Genomic DNA, 21,596 nt, shown 5'->3' with positions numbered 1-21,596 from the left:
TCATGTCTTCAATACAGCATGACTTTATTGAGCACCTAAGGATCTATGCTGCCAAAGGACAGCAGAGTGGACCAAACAGTGGGCAGGCTTCCCCTGCATCTCCCTGTGTCTGTGATGATGGAACTGGGTTGGGGAAATCCTGCTGTGACACTTGCCCTGACGAGCAGCTCCACACAGCATGGTGGCTTCCACGCTCTGCTCTTGATAGGCACTGGTAAGGAGCTTCTACATGCATTAGAGATGGAGCCTCTCCTATCTTTGCAAGTCTTTGTGGCTCTTCCCTTTAAATCTGCCATCCATAGACCTCAACAGGAGAATAATTTGGTCTTCAGTTTGCTGTTTTAGACAAACACTTAGCATGACTGATGTAAACTGTTGCATAATTTTGCAAAGGCTTTCTCATTCATTCCAGAAATTCTCCATCAGTCACAAACATAAATTGTTAGGTATCTGGCCCCAGGGGATTCAAAGTCCTTTCCCCCAAACAAACATTTTTTTCCTTATCATTTTTCCTTAAGGGGAAATATTGAAAGTTGTCCCCACACACTAGAGGATCCCAGAGAAGGCAACAGGCACACAGGCGTCCACCGGACAGTGGTGATGGGGCTGAGCACCGCCTTCCTGAGCTGCTACTGGGCAGCTGTGGACTCTCACCCACACAGGGCAGCACCCTCTCAATGCCATGTGGACCCTCCTCAGTGTGACTGAATGGCCGTACTTCTTATGGCAAGCTCCTTATAAGAACCCCTTTAGGTTTCTCTAATGAAGTAAAGGCTGATTTCTGCAGAGAAAGTGAGATGAAATACTCATGGCCTTACTCCTGGTCTCACCTCTGTGCCGGGGCCCTAAGCTGTGCGAGGCTCACAAGGTGACACTGGAGGCTTAGAGGCCGGGGACGCTGTGGCAAGGTGATGGCTGAAAGCAGTCTAGTCTCATACCTGCTTGCAGGCCCTGCTTTTCCCAGTAGCATTTCTGCAGGCAACATGATGTGAGAGCAGGCAAGAATCTCATATAAAGGAAGAGGACAGGGGCTTGTGGCCCCACAGGGTCTCAAGGACAGGCACTGAGCAAGTGGATGAAGCCTAAGCTGCAGAGGCTGGGCCAGCACTGCTCTCCAGTGCAGGAGAGGCGTGGTGTCGACAGGGCTGGCCACATAGATCTGACCCAGCAAGTTTCTGGCCCCTCAGGCCTGGATCTGCTTCCTGTGGGTGCTCAGGTCAGAGCCAAGAGGCAGGGCTGCAGCAATCACGGTGCTCAGGCTTCAGACAGGTAGATGTACAGGAGCTCGATTCCTCAGGCGGTAGCCAGCAGTCAATGTGACTGGCCAGGACCAGCCACCAGGGCTCAGTGTGCACCTGCTTCGGCTGGGGACTTTGGAAGAGGCAGGTGCTGGCCAGCTACTTGGCCTCCACCAGCTGCTCCAGGCGCTGCAGCATCGTCAGACGCAGGGCTTGGAACCTGGAGGGAGATATCACCAAGAGGACTCACTGCGGGCAGGGCAGGGAGGTGGGCAGCAGAGCGAGGGACCTGCAGACGCCTGGCTCAGGAGACCCCTGCAGCAGCCACGTCTCTCCTTTGCCAAAGAGAGGGAAGGCCGTGGCCTGTGCCTCATGAGGAGCAATCAAACCAGGCTGTGGACTGCACAGAGCATCGAAGCAGAGTGTTGTCATTTCTATTGCAAAGACTCTAACACGGACAACAGTGCACTGGAGTGGACAGGGCAGGAGGGCAGAGATCCAGAAGCCCATGTTTCAGCCTGGATTTTGCCATAACCTGTGCTGCAACCTTCCTCATGCTGGGTCTCAATGTCCACCCTGAATGTCGAGTGGACCCACTGGATGACCCCCAGATCCCTTCCAACTCTCAGATGCTACAGGGTCAGCATGGACTGCAGAGTGGAAGGTTCCCCCTGACTACAGTCTCCTCTGTCTGTGTGGGGTCTGGCTGCGTAGATGGGAGACTATGGAGAATGTGGCTTTCCAAGGGTCATTCAACCAGATGCCAACATCCATCCTTTCCCCACCCACCTCAGGCCTTCTCAGTGAGCTCCTGCCCTTTCCTTCCTAGCTGCCTATCCGCCAGCCCTGGTGAGGTGCTCTCCACAAGTCCTGCGCCACACTTCACCTTGCTGAGCGGGGGAGGCGACGTCATTGGGACCACAGTCTGGCTAACCTCATGCAGCCAGGCCCTGGTGTGGCATCCCCAGGAGCCAGCAGGTGACACCTGCTCATCTTTTCATTGAACTAGCCCTCTGCACCTGAAAACATCAGCTGAGGCTGGAGTTCCAACATCTGCCACTGTGGGGAAGGATCAGAATTCCCATGAGGATGAAAGGCCCCAACCAGGCCAAGTCTGCCTCAGCATGCCGGCTCCTCGGAGCCACATCACCAGTGGAACTCGGAAGCCTGACCCAGCGCCCACGTGCATTCCTGCCTGACTCTCCTGCCCGCTGTTCTGCAGCTCATGCCTGTGCTGGTGAGGATGCCGAGACTGGATGGGTGATCGTGGCTGTGTCCCACCATTTTGGCAAGCTATCACCCCAGCATGGTGGCAATACTAAGCAGGGAGCCAGAGGGCGATGCTGGTGAGCCAGGGTTAGCAGGCCTCCCTATGCCAGGGCACCGTGCCCGTGGAGGAGAGAGACCTCCCAGCTGGCACTGGTGCTGTGCCTCGCAGACCTGCCCTGATGCTCAGGACCCATGACTGGCTGTTTAAGTGCTGCTTACTTCATGGTCAGTTTGATTATTTCTCTTTCCTCCTCTTCTTTTAATTTTTCAACAAAACTGTCCAGCACCGGCATTTCAAACTTAATGTATTGAGCGACCTAGAAAATCCAAGAACATTTTAATGTGCTTTAAATTTGAAGCCAGAAGTATGTTTTCTTTTCCTAAAGGCTTCCATAGTGGCCCAGTCAGCCAACATCTTGTATCTACGGAAGGAGCTGCCGCTTTTCCCACCCCACCCCCACACTGCTGTGTTGTCTACGGATGCCAGGATTGGGAGCCTATTCTTATCTCAAAGGCAACTGTTATCCCTGGGAGGAAATGTTAAGCTGAATATTAGGAAGAGCATTCACTACAGCAGCATTGTCACATTGGGTGCTCTCTGCGCTGGGGGCTGGGGAGGTGGGAGCACCATTGTTTCTAACAATGGAATACAACTGCCTGAGGGACACGTGGTCTCTAGGACTCCCACTTGAGGTTCAAACCCTGTAAGCGGCCTCTATGCAGAGAAGTCTGGAAATGCCCTCCCTGACTGGTCAGAACTCAGGCTGCTGGTAAGACTTAATATCTCCCTGTCTTTCACAGGCTCCAGGTAGGCCATAGTTAAAAAGCCTTTGCCTAGGTCTCTCATATAATGACAACAAAACACATTCCAATGAAGGAAAAGGCTGTATTTCCCTGAGACAAAAAGCACAGGGCCATGGTTTTAAAGGACCCAAGTTCTTCTTTCCCCTAAGCTGCTGGCGCCGGCAGTCACTGATGGGAGAGGGAGGGCTCATGCCTCCCTGTGCTGGGCCTGGAACCCTTTGGGAGGGTGTGGAGTTCCTGGAGACATCGTCTGGGAGGGCTCTGGTCAGGAGTCACTGGGGGGCCCCGTCACCCAAGAGCCTCTCACTCTACAGCAGGCCTCCCCAGCCTCAGCCCCCACTCACGTCATGTGGGACTTCCACGCCCAAGTCGGCTTCCATCAGGAACATCCTGGCGATCTTGTCACATGGCCCATGCAGGATTCTGGAAATCAGCGGGTACTCGCAGTCTTTTAATTTTGTCCGCTCTGAAAAATAAGGTGGTTTACAATGACAGGAGAGTAGGATCACCTCTCTCTGTTCCAGATTAAGAACTGATAGAAAACGCGTAACACGTCTGAACACAGACCTTGCTAACAGTGCTGCCCTGAGAGATACCTGCTCACACTGATGGGAGGCACAACAGGGCCCCCAAACTGCTACTTCGGCGTAAAGATTAAGTGGAACCACTGGCAATTGAGAAGAAGCAGACACAAGAGAAGCTCTCCACCCTCCCCTATTTGTCGAAAAGCAGGACATAAATTTGTCAAGGTGTCCCCCCGCCCTCCTGCCACTCTCTAGGGAAGGATAGGGTTAATCACCAGACACAACCCGAGCCCCTCCTCAGCCTGGAAAGGGCACCAGAGGAGCCTGCACAGCACGTCCTGGTCCCTTCCCTTCCCGGAGCCCTTCCCTTCCCGCAGCCCTTCCCTTCCCACAGCTCTCCATAGGATAGGGTGGCCTTCCTGCCCTGCACCTCACCAGAAACTCAGGCCATTCTCCTCTGTCTTGTCACTTCTCTAAAAACTTACTGTTCTTTTGTGAAGATGTTATTTAAGCCCAAGTTCTAACCACTCATTCCGGGATGTTCCCATGGGCATGCATGATGCAAGAGTTAACAAATTTCTGTTTATTCTCCTTAATCTGTCTTTTGTTAATCTAAACACAGAGCCCCAGCCAATGAATCTAAACTGGTAGAAAGAAAAGATGTTTTTCCTCCCCTACAGTGTCATTGAGCAAAGGTGCAGCTTGAAGAGAAACAAGATCTGAGGGGGTGGGAGAAAGGAAAGCTGAGATGGGGGGGCCAGGGCCTGATGCCGTGTGACATGCACCCCACCCCTCCTAACTCAGCACCGATAAGCTAGGGACCCATCTATTTCACTGGAAGAGGCAGAGAGGGAGGCTTCCTACAGTTTGGTGGGATTCTGAAAGGGATAGCAAGTGTGCCCGGGTGTGGGTAGGGGGCAAGTGTGCCCGGGTGTGGGTAGGGGACAAATGTTCATGCTGGGAGGCACTGAGTGCCCCAAAGTGAGGGGGGGCAGCTGCTCCCAGACCCCTAGGTAAGGAGTACCGTCTCGCGGCGGGTAGGGGGTCTTGCTGAACAGGCAGAGACCTTTTGCTTTTATGATCAGAAGCAGAGCAGGTACTTACCCCCAGACTCGTGAACGATGTAGAGTGAGAACTCACTGGGACCGTCTTCCACCTGCACAGGCAGTCACAGGAAGTCAGATCACGGTGCTTTGAGATGGGAAAGAACTGAGAGGGTCCCCTGACAGCAACCACACCCCCAGTGACACACACACAAGCCGCAAGGAACGTGCCCTCCCCCAAGCCCCTTCTGCTTAAAATCCGAGAGACAAAAGCTCAGCAGATGGAGGCTTGCTAGTCCACCAAAGAGCCACGGGCAGCTTTCCCCAGCACCCCACGCCTGACAGAACAGCAGACCACTGGCATCCCCGGGCAAGGCCGCTCCTGACCAGGCTTACCCTGAACTTGTTCAGCAGAAGGGTGAGCACCTGCAGGGTTGTCATGGTGCTGTTGACCCTCACATTGGTCACGGACCCATAGGCCGGAGTAAACACAGAGGTCTGTACCGGGAAGGGAGAGAAGTTCAGGGTAGGCCCAGAGGGGACGAGGGGTTGACATCACTATAATGAACAGACCCAGGCAGCCGGTGATGCTGAGATCTAAGAACACCTCTACCTGTCCATTCACACGGACACACACACAAGCTGTTCCCAGATCTGGGGGACACTCTGGGAAGCTATAGTAGTACACGCCTTCCATGGGCCTAAGGAAGATGTCGACACACCCAGAAGGGCCACCTCTCTGGACCGGAGGAACCACGGCCATGGAAGTCATTCACAAGAGTGGAGCAACCAGTCTCTCCTTCACTCCTTCTATTGATCAAGTCACCAGGTGTCTGTTGATTCTAAGGCTGAAAGTTCCCTAATCTGTCCCCCCTTTTCATTCTCCCAGCGGTGCCTAGTAGAGGCACAGTCGCACCACATCAGCTTCCCAACTTGTTCCCTTCTCGTTTCAGGGCCTCTAATCTGATCTCTGCACCGCCTCCCACAGGCACAGACTTCCAAGACTCCTGCACCTGCAAGTGTGGTCTAGCTCAGCTGCATGTGCGCAGGCTCGGCTCCCTGCCCTACCCTGCTCCACGCCACTTGAATCAGAGTCTATGTTTGTAGAACACCAGGCCACACAATCTGTGCAGCTCAATGTGAGCAGCACTGTTTGAAGGCACGGGTCTAAAAGTATCTGACGCCTTCCTGGGGCCTGTGCAGTATCATCTGTAGTTCTTCTCATTGTCACGCATGTATGATACCCTGTGCTCCAGTCACAGAGCTTCTTCACAATTTGGTGGGGGGAGGGGGACACATTATATTGGTATCTTGCCTTTGCCTATGAGACACCATATATGAAATTAACCAGGACTCTGCCTGACACACAATAGGTTGGCCCTCAATAAACACTAGCTGTGTATTGAACCTGCTAAGATTTTACATACAATCATTGATTTAATATGCATAACAACCCTTTGAGGCACCTATAACTAGTCCCCTTTTCTTAGAAAGGAATCAGAGGCTTTAGGAGGCTAATCAGCTTGTTCAGAGTCACCCCTTTAGAAAAGACAGAGGCCTGACTCAAAGAATTCCATGGTTTCTGAAAACCTACATGTTACCACTTTGGTACTGGTACCTCTCAGTGAATGTGACTCCTCTGCAGGTGAACTTCTCCTTGCTTTTCAAACTCAAGTTTAGGTTTGCATATTCCTTCTCTGAGGTCCTAGCTCTGTTTTCCCAAGGAGGTAGCTGAGGCTCAGAGAGCTCAAGGACCTATTCAGTATTCCCCCGCCGCCCCAATCCCTGCTTTGATAAGTCCAGGCACACCTGGGAGCCACTGTCGGTTCGGTTCCAGACCATCACAATGAAGTGAATATCTCAATAAAGTGAGTCACACAAGTTTTTGGTTTCCCAGTGCATATAAAAGATATGTTTACACTATACTGTAGTTTCTTAAGAGTGAGATAGTATTGCAGTTAAAAAATGTGCATGCCTTTATTAAAACTACTTTATTGCTAAAAAATCTGACACAGACACAAAATGAGCACACACTGTTGGAAAAATGGCGCCAATAGACTTGTTCAACACAGGATTGCTGCGCACCTCCAATTTGTAGAAATGCGAGTGCAGTAAAAAAAAATTGCAGATTTTTACAAATGGAAGTTGCTGCACATCTTCCATTTGTAAAAATCTTCAAGGCACAGTAACAAGAAGCACAATAAAACAAAGCATGCTGTGCCAGAGTCAGACTCAGCTGTGACCTGCTTCCCCCGGCTCGATTCTAGTTGAGGCTGTGACCTGCTTCCCCCATCTTGATTTTAAGAATGACTGAGTTACATAGACAGCCAGGATTAGGATTAGGCTTTCTGTTCCTAAGAAACACAGAAGAGAGGAGTTCGGCTATTTCAAAGAGACAAAAAGTCTTGTTAACAAGACATTGTTTATGTTTCTTCTGTATGAAGACTTTTCTCAAGACAATACCAACCAACTCCATGTAGGAACCAGGGTCCCGTGGTTACTTTCTCACCTCTAATCACAAATGGTTTCTCTCTAACAGAATGCATTGGAATCCAACAGGCCAGGCAGTGGGAAGAGCTACAAAATTTCACCCAGTCTGGAAATAAAACCATCATTTCTGGGAATCAGAACAGTTTTGGATAACAACTGGGTGAAGTAATAATGCACTGTTCTAAGAAACAAAACCTGGAACTATCTCAGAAATTCAATGCTAGGAATTATTTATTTTTCAATTATTGCCTCTGACTCAAGGAATCCACGCCCTAATTTCTAAGGACATTAGTTCTGTATGGATATTGAGTGTGGTGAGAAACAGGGCTTTTTGCATAGAGGTTTTCTTTGGGAGTCCCCTTACCCAGGAGATGGGGAAACTACTGTCCCAAGTGCTTAATACACTATTCCGTGTCCTTGAAAGCAGTACTTTTTCCTGGAAGAATGGATTCACATTCCACAGGTAAATCCGTCGCTAGGAGAAAAAGCTGCCCTCACTGGGTGACAGGCTGAGGCCCCCTGTCGTCTGGCTGAGCAGCTCTTCTAGGTAGTGTGGTTCAGACAGAAATGAGAGGCTGTGATGAGAACCCTCACTGTTCATTTCAAAGGCCGCATAGTGCTAGGGACATGATGTTCCTATGACATTGGCAATGACTACAATGAGCTTGAATGTGCTACACACATCTCTTAGTGATGAGTGAGATCCTTCGAGAACTAGCGAATGTACTAAACAAAGCTAAGCCCCACCATTCAGTACTTTGAATCATGGAGCAAAAGATCCCCCCCACCCTTTTTTTTGTAAAGAACATAGAACTAGAAAACACCCATGCACATATTTTGGAAATTTTTGAATAATTCTTAAACTAGTGCATCAATATTTATTCAAATGCTAACAATGGGTACTTTACACATCATACAATAAACCTCTTTTGGAACAAGATTTTAAGAATACCCAAGTCATGTTATGGGTCCTTTGGCTAATCTACACACTTGTGAATCTCTGCCTAACTTCAACCCTGGGTCCCCTTAACTCTCTCAGGAAACTCTACTTTGGAATAGTCCTGGATTTTTCTGAACTTAGCAAAGGCAACCCTATTATCATTCATTCACCTACCAAAAGCCTAGCAGAGGTGGAACGGAGGTCCTGAGATTAAAGCAGGGTCCCTTCAGCTTGCCCAGTTGAATTCCACTTTATCCCAAAGTCCAGGGCCCCCAAGTGTGGCTTGAATGGCCCCTGGATGGCCTAACCTGGGACATCTGCTCTGTTAGATCTGACTCTGAGAGCCTCCTCCTGGGCCCCCTCCCTGCCAATGAGTCATCCTCTATCAAGAAGGGCAGCTGCTTCAACTGGAAATCTCGGCTTGCATTTCCCAGTGCTGCAGGCAGGTTATGGCCTGTCACAGCACACTCCATCCAGGGCCTTGCCCAGACAGCCAACCATTCTATTTATAGTAACAATCAACTTCTCCCATTACAGTTCAGTTTGTTTATAGAATGATGTAATTTGGAGAAGGAGAGCTTTTCCTGAGGTCAGTGCAATGCATCCTTGGACAAAAGGCTGCTTGCTGGGAATCTGGGGTTGTCCAGGTTCTCTGCGGCACAGATACATGTGCCCTAGGCACACCCTTGCTTAATTACTCAGCGAGAGTGACGGCTGGATACATTGTTCCCAGGGGTCAACCAAACTCCTAGAAAGCCTCCCCCTTAAAGATATTATCTGAACGGGGCACTCCCAGCTTACGTGCCAGAAATCTGTGTGACTTGTGAGGATGGACTGACAGTGAGTGTGTGCTGGAAAATGCATAGGTCACGAATGGGGCTGTTATGTGGATGCAGCCTAGCAGGAGGTTTCTCCTCCTGAGGACACTGGGATGCCAGCAGCCCCCACGCAGGTCATGGTGAGGATGTACTTCCGTGACTGTCATGAGGCTTGCTGTGCCTGTGCTCAGGGCTTGTTCACCATGTGCCCAGGGGAGGGGCCAGGTTGGGGCATCACCTTGTGGTTGTAGAAGTGGCCGTTGATGGAGAAGCGGTGTCGCCGGATGCGCTGGGCCTCTCCAGGGGTGCGGCACTTGGGCCTCCTCTGGCTCATGCAGCTGGCATCACTCTTGGTCCGCATCAGCTGGGGGGCCTCCTCATCCTCCTCCAGGGGCCCTGCATGAGAAATGGGCGAGAGGGTGGCAGGATGGGTGATGCTGACAGTGCCACTGCCTGCTGTTGGGAGGTCTGGCTCCCATGTGCATTGGGGCAGACAGGGTTGTGAGGGCCATCCCTGGACTGGAGGCTGGATATTCCCAGCTCGCAGACAGGAAGGTGAGACCCAGACAGGGTAAGCTGGGTTAACATCACATGGCCATACCCCTCGTGGTCTCTGTCTTGGGCACCCATGGAGGTCTTTGGTGGCCCCAACCCTGTCCTCTGAGCCCCTGCTCTGAAACAGCTCCTTCACTGAGTGCTGAGAGAAGGGGCACAAAGAGGACGGCTGAGCAGGTCCCAGAGGGAGGCGAAGGGCCAGGAGGACGCAGTGCCCTCAGGATGCTCCCCTTTCCCATAGTGCGCATAGGGCAAGGGACTCAGGCCACCCTCACGCTGTCACCTCCCAAGCCTCTGCTCCCTTTTCCATAAAGAGGAGTGAGAATGAGGGCAGAGCACCTCACGGGCGGGCACCTGGCTAGGGGTCCAGCAGGTAAAGCCACTCTGCTAGAGCACAAAGCTGTCCTTTGGAGATTGTGGTTGTGAGCCAAGCTCCTACCCTGGATGAGGAAGGGGTCCGGGCAGCTCACGGGCTCCGCTTACCGGAGCTGTCTCTGGAACTCTCAGCCTTGTGCTCTGGCTGAGTGCTTGGCTCCTGGGCTGTGACGTTGCTGTCCTGGGGTGATGGCTCCTTTCTGAAAAGAGACAACTGAGGTACTGAGGTGGCCGCTGACAGAGAAAGGGAGCTCAGGCCAAGGAGAAGAGACCACCAGCCCCCGGGGCAGGACACAGGCAGGAAGCAAGGCAGGCTGAGGTGAAGCCTGGATTTCAAACTGAGAGAGTCAATCCGAAACTGTAAAAGAAAAGTAGAGGCCTCCCCCACCACCTGCTGGATGGAGCGTGAGCCTGGCCCTGCAGACCTGCGGGCCTGTGTTGGGCTTCATTGCACAGACATGCAGACTCATGAACGTAGCCAGGGTCTGCACTCTCCTGGGCACCAGGCAGAGCAAGGCCAGCAGCTTCCCGAAGGCCTGGTAGGGTGTCAGGCAGGGGCCACCTAGAAGGGCCTAAACTCCAGGCCTCCTGGCAAGATGAACCCAAGGCCAGGGCAGCCAGTGCTGGGCCGGAGAAGGAGGGGGTGTGTGATGAGATGGAGTCCTGCAGCCCAGAGGACCTGGGGAGGAGAAGACAGATACGGTCCTGGAGGATGCACGGGCAGAGCCTCAGCTGTTGCCTGTGACTGCTTGTACCTCGAGGAGGGGGACATGTGAGTCACACTTGCAGCCTTCCTAAGGAGTCTGACTTTATGCTCTAATTCTGAGTGGCTCAGAATTCGCTGAGTGACCAGGAATACCTGGGGATGCGCCGGGGCTGTCAGGGTGGGGTGCTGTCAGAGCATGGGTTTTACGTGAAATCTGAAGGGGGCAAATCTCTGAGTGTGTGCCCTCTACAGGAGTTACTACTGCAGAAGCAGGTAAGGCCCAGCCACTAACTGAGTCTTTTGGGAACCGGCTGAGAAGGAGGTAAATGTGCATTAAACAGTAAGGCAGGCAGCACACCATTTCTTCCTGACAGAAACGTTCTTCTGATATTAAATAAGTCTAATGTGAAATTCTGATACATTTATTTAAAAAATTTGAACACTAAAATGAAAACAGAGTAGTGAGAGGCTAAATTTGTGTGAATTTTTAAGACGGAACAAGAGATGCTAAGACATGTTTGGCTTGCACAGATGTTGGGAGCCCCCCCGCCGGACTGCAGCCATCCCTTCTTGCCAGCAAAGTGGCTCCAGGAAACGTTCTCCAGGAGAGAGGGAGAGGCCACCCTGGGCAAAGACTGAGGCAGTCATGGGACATGGGGATGAGGCTGGGTCACCCTACTGTGCCAGAATCCCATATGGGAACAGGGTTCCCACCCAGAGGCTCGGGATATCCTCAATCTGCATCCAAAGCAGGGAGCTAGGGCTGAGCAGGTGTCACAGAAGCCACCAGGTCAGCTGGGCACTCACAGGTGGCAGCTGGGCCGTCCAGGCATCCACGAGGAGGAGGGGAGGTGCACCTGCTCCCGGTCATCCTGCATCTGCAGCCGGATGGGCCGCTTCAGTCCCCAGGCGATGTTGAGGAGCCCCTCGATGATCAGAGTCCCTTCTTCCTGCGGGGATCCACACATCAGCCCTTCCCACAGAGCACCTGTCCACCTTCCCTATGTCCCCTCGGGGTGCAATGCTCTGGACATTCAAGCCCTGCACATCCCTCCTCCTGAGTGGCTGGCCCTGTCCCCTTAGGAAGGACCACCAGCCATTACGTGCCCTGAGGCGTATGGCCAGGCCCTGTGGGAGGAAGCCTGAGGCTTGCTGAGCTCATGCTTGGCCAGGGGCACGGCTCGAGATGCAGCAGCTGAGTCAGGTGTCCCACAGGAACCCAGCTGCTGGCCAGCAGGCACGTCCACACTGCGACAAGGAAGTGGTTCCAGGGATGCACAGCTGGTCTGCTTGTGCCAAGCAAGGGACCTCTCTGCCCACACTACACCTGGGAGGGGATCCTGCGCCACCAGGTCCTGTGGCCACCAGGCCCTGTGGGGTCCCACGCCCACCAGAGCGGAAGTGGGTGCTCTCTGTCCCAGCTGTGTCTCAGCCTTATCCTTCTCGCGGTGCCCCCCGACAGCAGCAGCATCCACTCGCCACGGCTGACAGCAGGTCTTGCTTTTCTCACCACTGCTAGGACATCACTAGCCCTACGACCCACAGCAGAATTTCTACAACAGCCTTCATCCCATGTCTCCAACCTGCCTCAGTTTTCTTAGGTCTGCAGGTGATATGGCTCCTCTCCTGCTGCCAACCTGGGGTCCTAATCAACAGAGTTCTCTGCAGGCACCTTGCTAGTGCTGGTTGGCACCCATCAGGCCCTTGATTCAGTGCCTCTGACCTATTCCAGGTGTCAGTCTCTGCAAGACCACCCCAGTGCTCTGTGCCAATCCCAGTCACTCCGTGCGTGAGCCTGGCCAGCTGCGTCATTTGCCAGAACACTTGCTGGCAACGTCAGGGGCCCTCTCTCCAGAGCCGCAGTCTCGAAACTGCGCACTCCTAATCTGCTCTGACTCTAGTCTTTCCACAATTAACTTTGAATGTCATTCTCCCATTTCCATTTCAACCAACATTTAATTTTATTATTTATTTGTGTTACATTGTGGTAAAGACATTTAACATAAGAACTACCCTCTAAACAAGCTGTGAAGTACACAATACTGTATTGTTCACTGCAGGCGCTATGCTGTCCAGCCCATATCCAGGACTTATTCATCTTGCATAACCGAAACATTATATCAGCCGCATAGCAACTGCCATTTCCTCCTCCCCTCCCCCAGTCCCTGCAATCATCATTTTCCTTCTCTGCCTCGAAAAGCCTATTTTAGATTCCTTATATAAGTGGAATCATCCAGTATTTCTGACCCATATTTTAGATTCACAAATCCCATTTCGCTCTCCTCGTTGGCACCAAAAGCCCTGTGAGAACAGGGACACCAAGGAAATTTCTTCATATCCCTGGCAGCACTCAGGAAGACCCTGCTCAGTGTGAATTTCAATGGCAAATTAGCAATGGGGTTTCTGGGTTCAAACATCCTGCCATCCAAAGAGAAAACAATGAACTTGAAGGTTATCAAAAATACACACGGCTTCCAGATATGACCTTGCACTATCTGCTAAAAAGGAAAACAAACAAGCAGAAACCAGGGTTGTTTTTGATACTCACTGGCGCTCTACAAGCACGATGTGTCACTGAGCTCACTATGAAGGTGAGGCCAGCATGGAGTTCAAAGGTTCATGGGGGTTCTGTTCTTGCCTCTTGGCCTCAGGTGCCTCTCAGTGGAGAGAGCCTGTGGGGATGATGGCTCACTCATGGAGACCCACTGCCCTCCAGCCCCACCCTGGACCCCAGGCAGAGGGAGCTGGAGCAGATATAGCCCTGGCCATGAGGTGCTCAGGCTTGGATGCAGAAGGGGATGCAAGGGAGATTCCTGGAGGAGGTGCTTGTTCACTGAACCCTGGAAGACAGGTGAAGGGGGACACAGAGGAAAGCTGAGCAGGTGGCACTGACTTGGGGACCTGCCTGGACAAAGTCAGGGGCTTGGCTGTACTGGGGGACAGGCTGGCTTGTCATGGGGACATGACTCAGGCCAGATATCCCTGCACAGGTGGCATGTGTGCTCTCAGCGTACCTGCTCACCACTGTTTACCCTCCCCCAGCTTGGCTGAATCTGAATGGAGGGACAGCCCTGTCCGCCAGCAGCGAATTCTTCCATCTCCCTCCTCCTTTCAGTCTCTTGACTAATCTGCTCATTGCTAACAAATTCAAAGAGCCAGAGAAACAGACAAAGGGTCTACTAAAGTGGTAAGAGCTTGGGCAAGGTGAGAAGCGCATGTGCAACTGAAATCCTGGTCACTGTCTCAGGCACTCTGCCTCCATGCCTTTCCTCACGTGGGGTTCCACCTAGAATCCAGGGACTTGGGACTTCCGGTTCCTCTTGCTTGCCTGGGGAGTCTGGGATCTGCCCAGTACTCAGAACTCAGGCTTGGGCTACCTCTCGGTGACTCCCCTACCTGCAGCACAAGGCAGGCGTGTTCCAGGTGGGGCTGTGGCTGGGACTGGGGCAGAAGATCTATGGCCTGTCTGGGGAGTGCGGGATCTTCCTAGCGGCTGCCTCCCTTGTCCTTGGCAGCCTCCTTTCCTGGCATAGTCACTCCTGGACAGAGGCAGTGGCTTTCTAAGCTGTCCAGGTGCTCCTTGGCAGCTTCCGCCCCCCAACCTGCCCCAGCCCAGGCCCAGCAGCTGAAGCGATCTTTTGAAGCAGAAGCCAGACTGCCCTGCCCTTGTTCAAACCCTGCAGTGTCTTTCCCTCCCTCTTGGAGGGAAACTCAGCATCCACGCCAAGGCCCACTGACCCCTCTTACATGCGCCAGTCTGTGGGCCCCTTGCTGTGCTCTGAGCACATCCATCCGGCGTACTCTCACCACAGGGGCTTTGCACGTGCTGCCTCGCCACCCAGAATGTGCATTTTCCCATTTTTTTCAGGTCTCCGCACCATATCGGCTCTTAGGGGGGACACCCCTGACCACCGTACCTGCGGTGGCAGCCCACCAGTGTGCCCCACCGTGATACTCTACTTTTCCTTCAGGCAGCTCTTGGTGCCTGAATCGCAGCACCCATTCATCTCTGGCTTGATCTGCCCTCTTACTAGAATATGAGCTCCAGGAGGCCACGCCTTGGTCTGCTGCTACGTTTGCCGTGCTTAGAGCAGTCAGTGCACACAGCAGCACTGCACATCTGGTAAACAAGTAAACCAATCCTCAGAAGCACCCCATCTGGGGTGCAGCAAGACCAGGGTCAAACCCCGAAGACCGCCCTTGGTCCCATGGGTGGGGGGTGTGTCTCTCCTGGGAGCAGGCCTAGGGACCTCGCGTCGGCTGCCTCCAGGATGTGGCCCTGTACTGCTGGCTTTTTATCAAAGTTGCCAAGGACCTGGCCCAGCCTCACAGGTGCAGGCCTAGGGCTCTGCAAGGACCAGCAAAAGGCGTGGGGTCAGCACGGGCTGGTGTCATAGAGTGGGGAATAAGCTTCGGGGTAGAAGGGACCCCTCCCTCTCCCAGTGCCCCGAGGTGACCAGCAGTGGGCTCACCCCTTTCCTGCCTCGCAGCGCAGCGTAAACATTCCCCAGCCTCCCAAAGGCAGAAAGACACCTCCAAGCTAGCAGCTGGGCCAAGCCCCGCCCACCGAGCTGTTTTCCTAAGAGAGCCTCCCTGAGCAGGCTATTTTTGGCCCTCGTGACAGTGATTGATAGCTGGTGGGAAGGTATAAAAGCAGCTGCCTGCTGAGGTTCCTCAGAGAGCTCAGGGAAGAGGCTGCCACGGTGAGCTGTGGGACTCAGAAGGACTCAGTGCATCGTCCTCCTCCCGGCCACCCCACGCTGGACCCCCTGCCGGACCCTCCACCCTTCGGCCCCCAAGCTTCCCAGGGGCTTCCTGTAGACTGCACTGTCCCTGCTCATCCTTTCTCCTGCCACCCTCAAACCTCCTCGGCTCCAGGTAAGAGGAAGCAGCTGCCCTTGGATTCGAGACAACACACAAGGGCTTTGTTTATCTCTGAGGGCACTTCCCAGCCTGAACTTGCACAACCTCCCTATGGCCTAGAGACCAGGGCTGCCTGTAGAGGGCTTTACATTTAAAGGGATTCAGATGCTATTTCTTCAGGCGTTTCCCACAACATCCCTGCCAGGGGTATTTGCAACCCTGTTTTATGGATGGGTAAGTGGAGGCCTGGAGAGGTGGCCTTGCCAAAGGTCAGTGCGTTGGCCGATCCTGGGTTTAAACCCAGGTTTTCTCTGACCAGTGTTAATGTTAAGTTGGGTTGTCTTATCTGGGCACATTGTGAAACCCTCATGATAAAATCTTAAGCCTGTGGGCTTTTAACCTAAACAGGAAGAAAAAGCCCAGGAGTCTGCACTCTGGTCTGGGCTCTGTGGACTTAGAACTGCTCTCAGGGCACAGGATTCCTCCAGGCAGTCCCAGACGAGCGTGGGGACCCTGAGGGGCCGTGGGATGCATGGCAGGCCCTCGCAACCTGGCCTCTGTTTCCCGACAGGTGCTGCCTCCTCTCACTAGAGTGATGAGGTCCCGGCTGCTGCTCTCCGTGGCCCATCTGCCCACAATTCAGGAGACCACAGAGGAGATGCTGCTTGGGGGGCCTGGGCAGGAGCCTCCAACCTCCCCTAGCCTGGATGACTACGTGAGGTCCATATCTCGACTGGCACAGCCCACCTCTGTGCTGGACAAGGCCACAGCCCAAGGCCACCCCAGGCCACCTCACAGGCCAGTCCAGGCCTGCCGGAAGGGTCACCCTGCGGTGTCCCTGCGGGACATCACTGCACGTTTCAGTGGCCAGCAGCCCACACTGCCCACGGCCGATGCTGTGGACCCCCTGGACTGGCTTTTTGGGGAGTTCCCGGAAAAGCAGCCAAGCCGGAGGGACCTGCCACGGACTGGCCCCTCTGCTGGCCTCTGCGGTCCGCACAGACATATGGACAGTGGCAAGGCCAAAGGGGCCCCCAGAGGGAGGCTCTGTGAAGCCAGGATGCCTGGGCACTCCCTGGCAAGACCGCCACAGGATGGGCAGCACAGCTCTGACCTGAGAAGCCGGACTTCTGGGCAGCCTGGCCAGGCCACAGCCTCCCCCCACAGCCCCCGCCCGGGCAGTGTCCTCAGAACTCTCTACCTGCACCTCCCGGTTATCCATGAACTCTGACCCCTCCCCAATAAAGTCTTCTGTAAAGAGCACGCCACCGGGTCTGCGTCTCCTCTCGTCTCCTCCATGGTGGTCACTGTCCCTGGGAGGTGTCTGGAAGGGAAATGCTTTTCTGCAGGAGGCCCCGTGTGGGCAGTTCACATTGAGACCGACCCCCTCTGAAAATGTTAACTGCCTGTCTCACGTGAGGAGATATTATCAATCCCATTTGCTCTGATCCTTGCTGGCTGACCACCTTGAGCAAATGACTTAACATCTGTGTTCCTCAGTTTCTCATGGGTAATACGCAAATAATTACTGGCACCTGCCTCCCAGGCCATTCTGATGAGTGAACACATGACAGGAGCCCATTCGCTGAGTAGCTAGTGGGGAAACTGGTGGTAGGGGTGTGAGGGTAGCGGGTGCCAGCCCCCTAGGTGTTTCAGAGCAGGGCCTTGGGCACTCCCAAGTCCACCTTTTGGCCCCCACTCAAAGCCCATGTTCCGTGAGGCCCAAGAGAACACATGGAGTCTTAGCAAATGCACTGCTGTGTTTTGGGGGACTGTCACCTGGCATCACTGGGGCACTGCTGGCTACAAATCCTACATCCTATGGTGGCACTGGGAGAGTTCCCCATGATGATGGCCAAGACAGAATCTGTACCACTGAGCCCACCATCCCCACCTCACACCACCTCCACCCAGGAGCCTCATGGTTTGGTCAGGATCCCAACTGTGGGTGGGAATCGGGGCACCTTCCAGCTGCCCTCCACTGGATAAGTGCTGATGTCCTAAGGCCCAGGCCGGGGCATCTGGAGTCTGGAGGACCCCAGTTCTTAGAGGCATCTGGCAGCAAGCAGGTGAAGGCAGGGGATGGGAGGAGGGAAATTTCCTTCCTTATTGAGGCAGGTGAAGCGTCAGGGAACAGGAATCAGGCTGGCTGTGGTCAGAAGTGAAGGGACAGAGAAAGGAGAGGAGAAAGGTTGAATTGGGGGCCACAGCCAAGCTCAGCTCACCCGGGCGTGTCTCTGCCACCTTGCTTTGTGAGCTATCAGTCTATGTCTTTCTCTTTTTTGTGGCTATTTTTAATTGCTTTGGACTTGTTAAATGTTTATCTGTCTCCTGTTATGTGTGTTTTCTGGGGAGACAGAATGTTAACCATATTAAAAGGAAAAAGTTTCAGACAAGCAATTAATTACCCAGTATCCTTACCTATAAAACGGGGACATCAACAAGTGTCTTTCACACCCTGCCAGGGCTGGGAACCTGCGCATATGAACCTGGGCTGCCGCTATGAGCACCATAGACAAATGTTTGTATCTGCCGCAGCCCACTGTGTATCTGTGATGGTCTCAAACCTGCAGGTCCCTGACCTTGGGCAAATGTGTAGGGCAGCCTTCAGCCAACCATCACCCTCAGGAGAGATCACCCACCAAGGTGGAGTGGGGGTTGGCGGGGGTGTCCAGGCTTGCTGGGCCCAGCCTCACTACAGCCCCTTCTGCCAAGTGTCATCAAACTGGGTCAGAGGGAGAGTCCAGCAATGAGGATGACGTCAGCAGACTCCCCCATGCTCAGAAGCCACCCCACTGCATCTGGAGAGGTCTGGCAGTGTGAGGAGACCCAGGAAGGCGTTCCCTGGGGTGGGGGCTTCTGACAGTGTCCCAAGCTCCTGCGGAGAGGCCCAGGGAAATTCCTTTCCTTTCCCTTCCCTTCATGCTAAGCCTCCTGGTGGGGCCCTTGTAGAGCAGTCCTATTCTCTTACTAGCCACTGGAGAGGGGGTGTAGACAGGGCCGTGAAAAGGAGAGTGGAAGTGGGGGTGGGAGTGGAGAGGGGAGTGGGGGTGGAGGTGGGAGGTGGAGGGGGGGTGGAGAGGGGAGTGGGGATGGGAGATGGAGAGGGGAATGGGGCCGGGGTGGGAGGTGGAGAGGGGAGTGGGGATGGAAGGTAAAGAGGAGAGTGGGGGTGAAGAGGGGGTGGGGGTGGAAGGGGAGTAGAGAAGGAAGTTGGGGGTGGGAAGTGGAGAAGGGAGTGGAGAGGGGAGTAGGGGTGGAGGTAGGAGGTGGAGAGGAGGAGGGTGGAGAGGGGCATGGAGAAGGGAGTGAGGATGGGAGGTGGAGAGGGGAGTAGGATGGGATGGAGTGGGGTGGGGTGTGATGGGGGATGGGATGGGGGTGGGAGGTGGAGAGGGGAGTGGGGGTGGGGTGAGAGTGGGAGGTGGAGAGGGGAGTGGGGGTGGGGTGAGAGTGGAAGGTGGAGAGGGGGTGGGTGGGGGTGGGAGGTGGAGAGGGGAGTGGGGGTGGGGTGAGGGTGGGAGGTCGAGAGGGGAGTGGGAGTAGGGTGAGGGTGGGAGGTGGAGAGGGGGTGGGTGAGGGTGGGAGGTGAGGGGGTGGGTGAGGGTGGGAGGTGGAGAAGGGAGTGAGTGGGACACAAGGCCCTGCCCAGAGCCGGCAGGCTGGGAAGCGCTTTGCGACTCCCAGAAAACTTGTTCGTGGTGCTGGCCAGTCACTCCGGGGGCCAGTGGTCTGCCGGGCCTTCGGAGAGGGGACAGGGCAACTCTCCCAAGGTGGGCTGCTGGTTTTCCGCACCCCTGCGAGAGACAGAGCTCCCGGACCAGAGGAAGCCCTTTTCGTTTCCCGCATTGCTGAGGGGTCCCGGGGCAGAGGAGCGGGGCTGGGTGTGGGGCGGGGCTGGCTGTGGTGCGCGCCCGCGGTCAGCAGGGGGCGTCCCCAAGCCTCAGCGCCGCCCACGCGGGCGGGGCCGGCAAGCAGTCCACGAGGAGGGCAGGGCTTCCAGGGGCACACTTGCTAGTGGAGAGACCTGGGTTTACACAATGTAAGGACTTTTCCCGGCGGTCCGTTTTTGTTTTGAGATACCTGCCAGCCTGGTAAAAGCCCTTTGCCATCTTTAAAAGGCACAGACTGCCCCCTATTGCTCAGGCCTTCTGTTGTAATACAAGCAAAATTATCCCAAAGGCAAAGTTCGCAATAAAGGAAGTCGGCGCCTCAGCCTCCAGAGAGGGCGTCTCTCCTCTAGCCCCTCGGAAGCGGGGACAAAGCTCACAGGGAGATGCTGGCCCCAAGGCGTGGCCCTGCCCACCTTCTGAGACTTGGGATGACAGTGGAGGAAAAGGTGCCCCAAACCCTACTGCTCAGGCTGCAGGTGCTGAGGGGAGGGTGGGGGGCGTGACAACACGGGGTGGGGGGCGCGGAATCTTCCAGGCGGCTCTGGGAGGGCACGCCGGGTGGTAAGTCCCTCGCCAGCCTGAGAGACCCTTAGCTTGGGGCTTAAGGCAATAAACAGCTCCCTGTATCCCTGGGACCTGTTCACTGACACTGGGTGGAGATCTCTAAAGCTTAATGCTGGAAATGGTATTGCTGATTTGTAAGTGGCTGTGATCTTGGGGTCATGGCCAGCACCTTTCACTTACTGCAATGTGACCTTGGACTCTGGGAGCTTCAATTTATTTCCCTGGAAAATGGTCATTCTTATATTACCTTGTATTAAAGGAGAGGCAAAGTGCCTGGTGCGTTGGAGGTTCCCTGGGGAAGTGTCCGTTCCTCTTGCCTGCCCAGCCCTTGGGGCCTGTGGTGAGGAGAGACTGGCCTGAGATGGCTCTGCCCCTACAGCAAGTGCCCAGAGGCCCATGAGGTCGTGGCGGGTGCATCCTAGGGCCCCAGTGAGACCTGGAGGGGCTGACTGTTGTGCCTATCAGTGTCACAGCCTGCAGCCTTGTCTTATGTGGTGATTGTGACCCAGCAAAAACACACACTTCTTCAGGCCGGTACCCCCTGGGTTGCTAAGGCTGCAGAAGTTTCCTGAAAGGTACTTTCTGGCTCCATGCAGATCAGGTCAAACCCTCACACTTTCTTCAGAGTTAGGGACAGGAAAATTCCCCCGGTGGATTTACTTTCTATCATCAGGGGCTGTCCAGAACACCTCTTCCCGGCCTTGGAGTCCCTACTTCTCTATGCGGCTGTCCCCCACACGCAAACACGCAAACCACAAACGCACAGCAGAGGCTCTTGGGGTTTCCCACCCCCAACAGCGGTTCCTACAGAGGGGATTATCTTGGTGAATCTCAAGTGCCAAGACTAAACTCTGACTAGTGGTTTTCAAACTTGACCTTCCACCAGAATGCCCTGGAAGACCAAGAGTTTTCTGTTCAGCAGGCCGGGGGGTGGGGGGGGAGCGGAGGGAAGGGGAGTGGTAGAAACTTGCATATCTAACATGTTCCCAGGGCAGCTGGTGCTTGGATCACCTGTGGAGAGCCACCTGGGGTTTAGATCAATCCCTGAACAGCCAGAGCTGAAGAACAGCCACGACCACACCCCAGGCCTCCACCGGAAGATCTGAAGTGGTATGTGTTAGCAGCACAGATGGAAATCCCTGCCGCCCCATTACCTACTGCCTCCTGCCACCCAGCACAGGAGCTCAGGAATCAGGACTCACCCCAACTCTCTCTAGGCCTGTACCTGCTGGTTAAGTCATCCACCAACTCTGCACAGGGACCCCCAGGGTGCAGGGCCTGGGGAGTGCAGGACGAGGGCAGGCAGGGTGAGACAGGTGTTACAGAAGCAAGTGTGAAGAGGTGAGGCAGGTGGAGAGGGAGCGGAGCAAGCTGTTGGCCCCGTGGCCTGGGCAGGTCAAGGAGGTGGAGCGTGAGGTTTGTGCCATGCCTGGTGGTCACAGGCAGCCCAGCACAGCCTGGACCAGGAGCCAGAAGCTCCCGAAGGGTATGACATCTGGCCTGGAGCAGGGGGC

General features: G+C 54.5%; 2 protein-coding genes across 4 annotated transcripts in view; one reads left to right on the top strand and one right to left on the bottom strand.

Moving 5' to 3' along the window:
* RASSF4 (Ras association domain family member 4) overlaps positions 1-21,596 on the bottom strand; it is a 35,211-nt gene continuing 13,615 nt past the window's right edge. For 2 of the 3 annotated variants that reach the window (XM_032267245.1, XM_032267246.1), the window contains exons 4-11: positions 11,570-11,712; positions 10,165-10,256; positions 9,365-9,522; positions 5,275-5,376; positions 4,940-4,991; positions 3,656-3,777; positions 2,727-2,824; positions 1-1,458 (exon numbers count right to left, since the gene is read on the bottom strand). In XM_032267245.1, coding sequence (XP_032123136.1) covers positions 1,398-1,458; positions 2,727-2,824; positions 3,656-3,777; positions 4,940-4,991; positions 5,275-5,376; positions 9,365-9,522; positions 10,165-10,256; positions 11,570-11,712 — 828 coding nt within the window. In that variant the 3' untranslated portion in view covers positions 1-1,397. The remainder of the gene's footprint in view (positions 1,459-2,726; positions 2,825-3,655; positions 3,778-4,939; positions 4,992-5,274; positions 5,377-9,364; positions 9,523-10,164; positions 10,257-11,569; positions 11,713-21,596) is intronic. The other variant, XM_032267247.1, reaches the window with a different exon arrangement.
* Positions 15,238-18,025, top strand: DEPP1 (DEPP1 autophagy regulator). The gene is made up of 2 exons (XM_032267250.1): positions 15,238-15,642; positions 16,198-18,025. Exon 2 carries the CDS (start codon positions 16,221-16,223, stop codon positions 16,854-16,856), a length of 636 nt encoding a protein of 211 aa, XP_032123141.1. The 5' UTR covers positions 15,238-15,642; positions 16,198-16,220; the 3' UTR covers positions 16,857-18,025.

The sequence above is a fragment of the Sapajus apella genome, unplaced genomic scaffold, assembly GCF_009761245.1.
Source record: "Sapajus apella isolate SASKATOON/1434 unplaced genomic scaffold, GSC_monkey_1.0 scaffold167, whole genome shotgun sequence".
Lineage (NCBI taxonomy): Eukaryota > Metazoa > Chordata > Mammalia > Primates > Cebidae > Sapajus > Sapajus apella.
The sequence above is the reverse complement of the archived record's forward strand: the minus strand, read 5'-3'. Positions and strand labels throughout refer to the sequence as shown.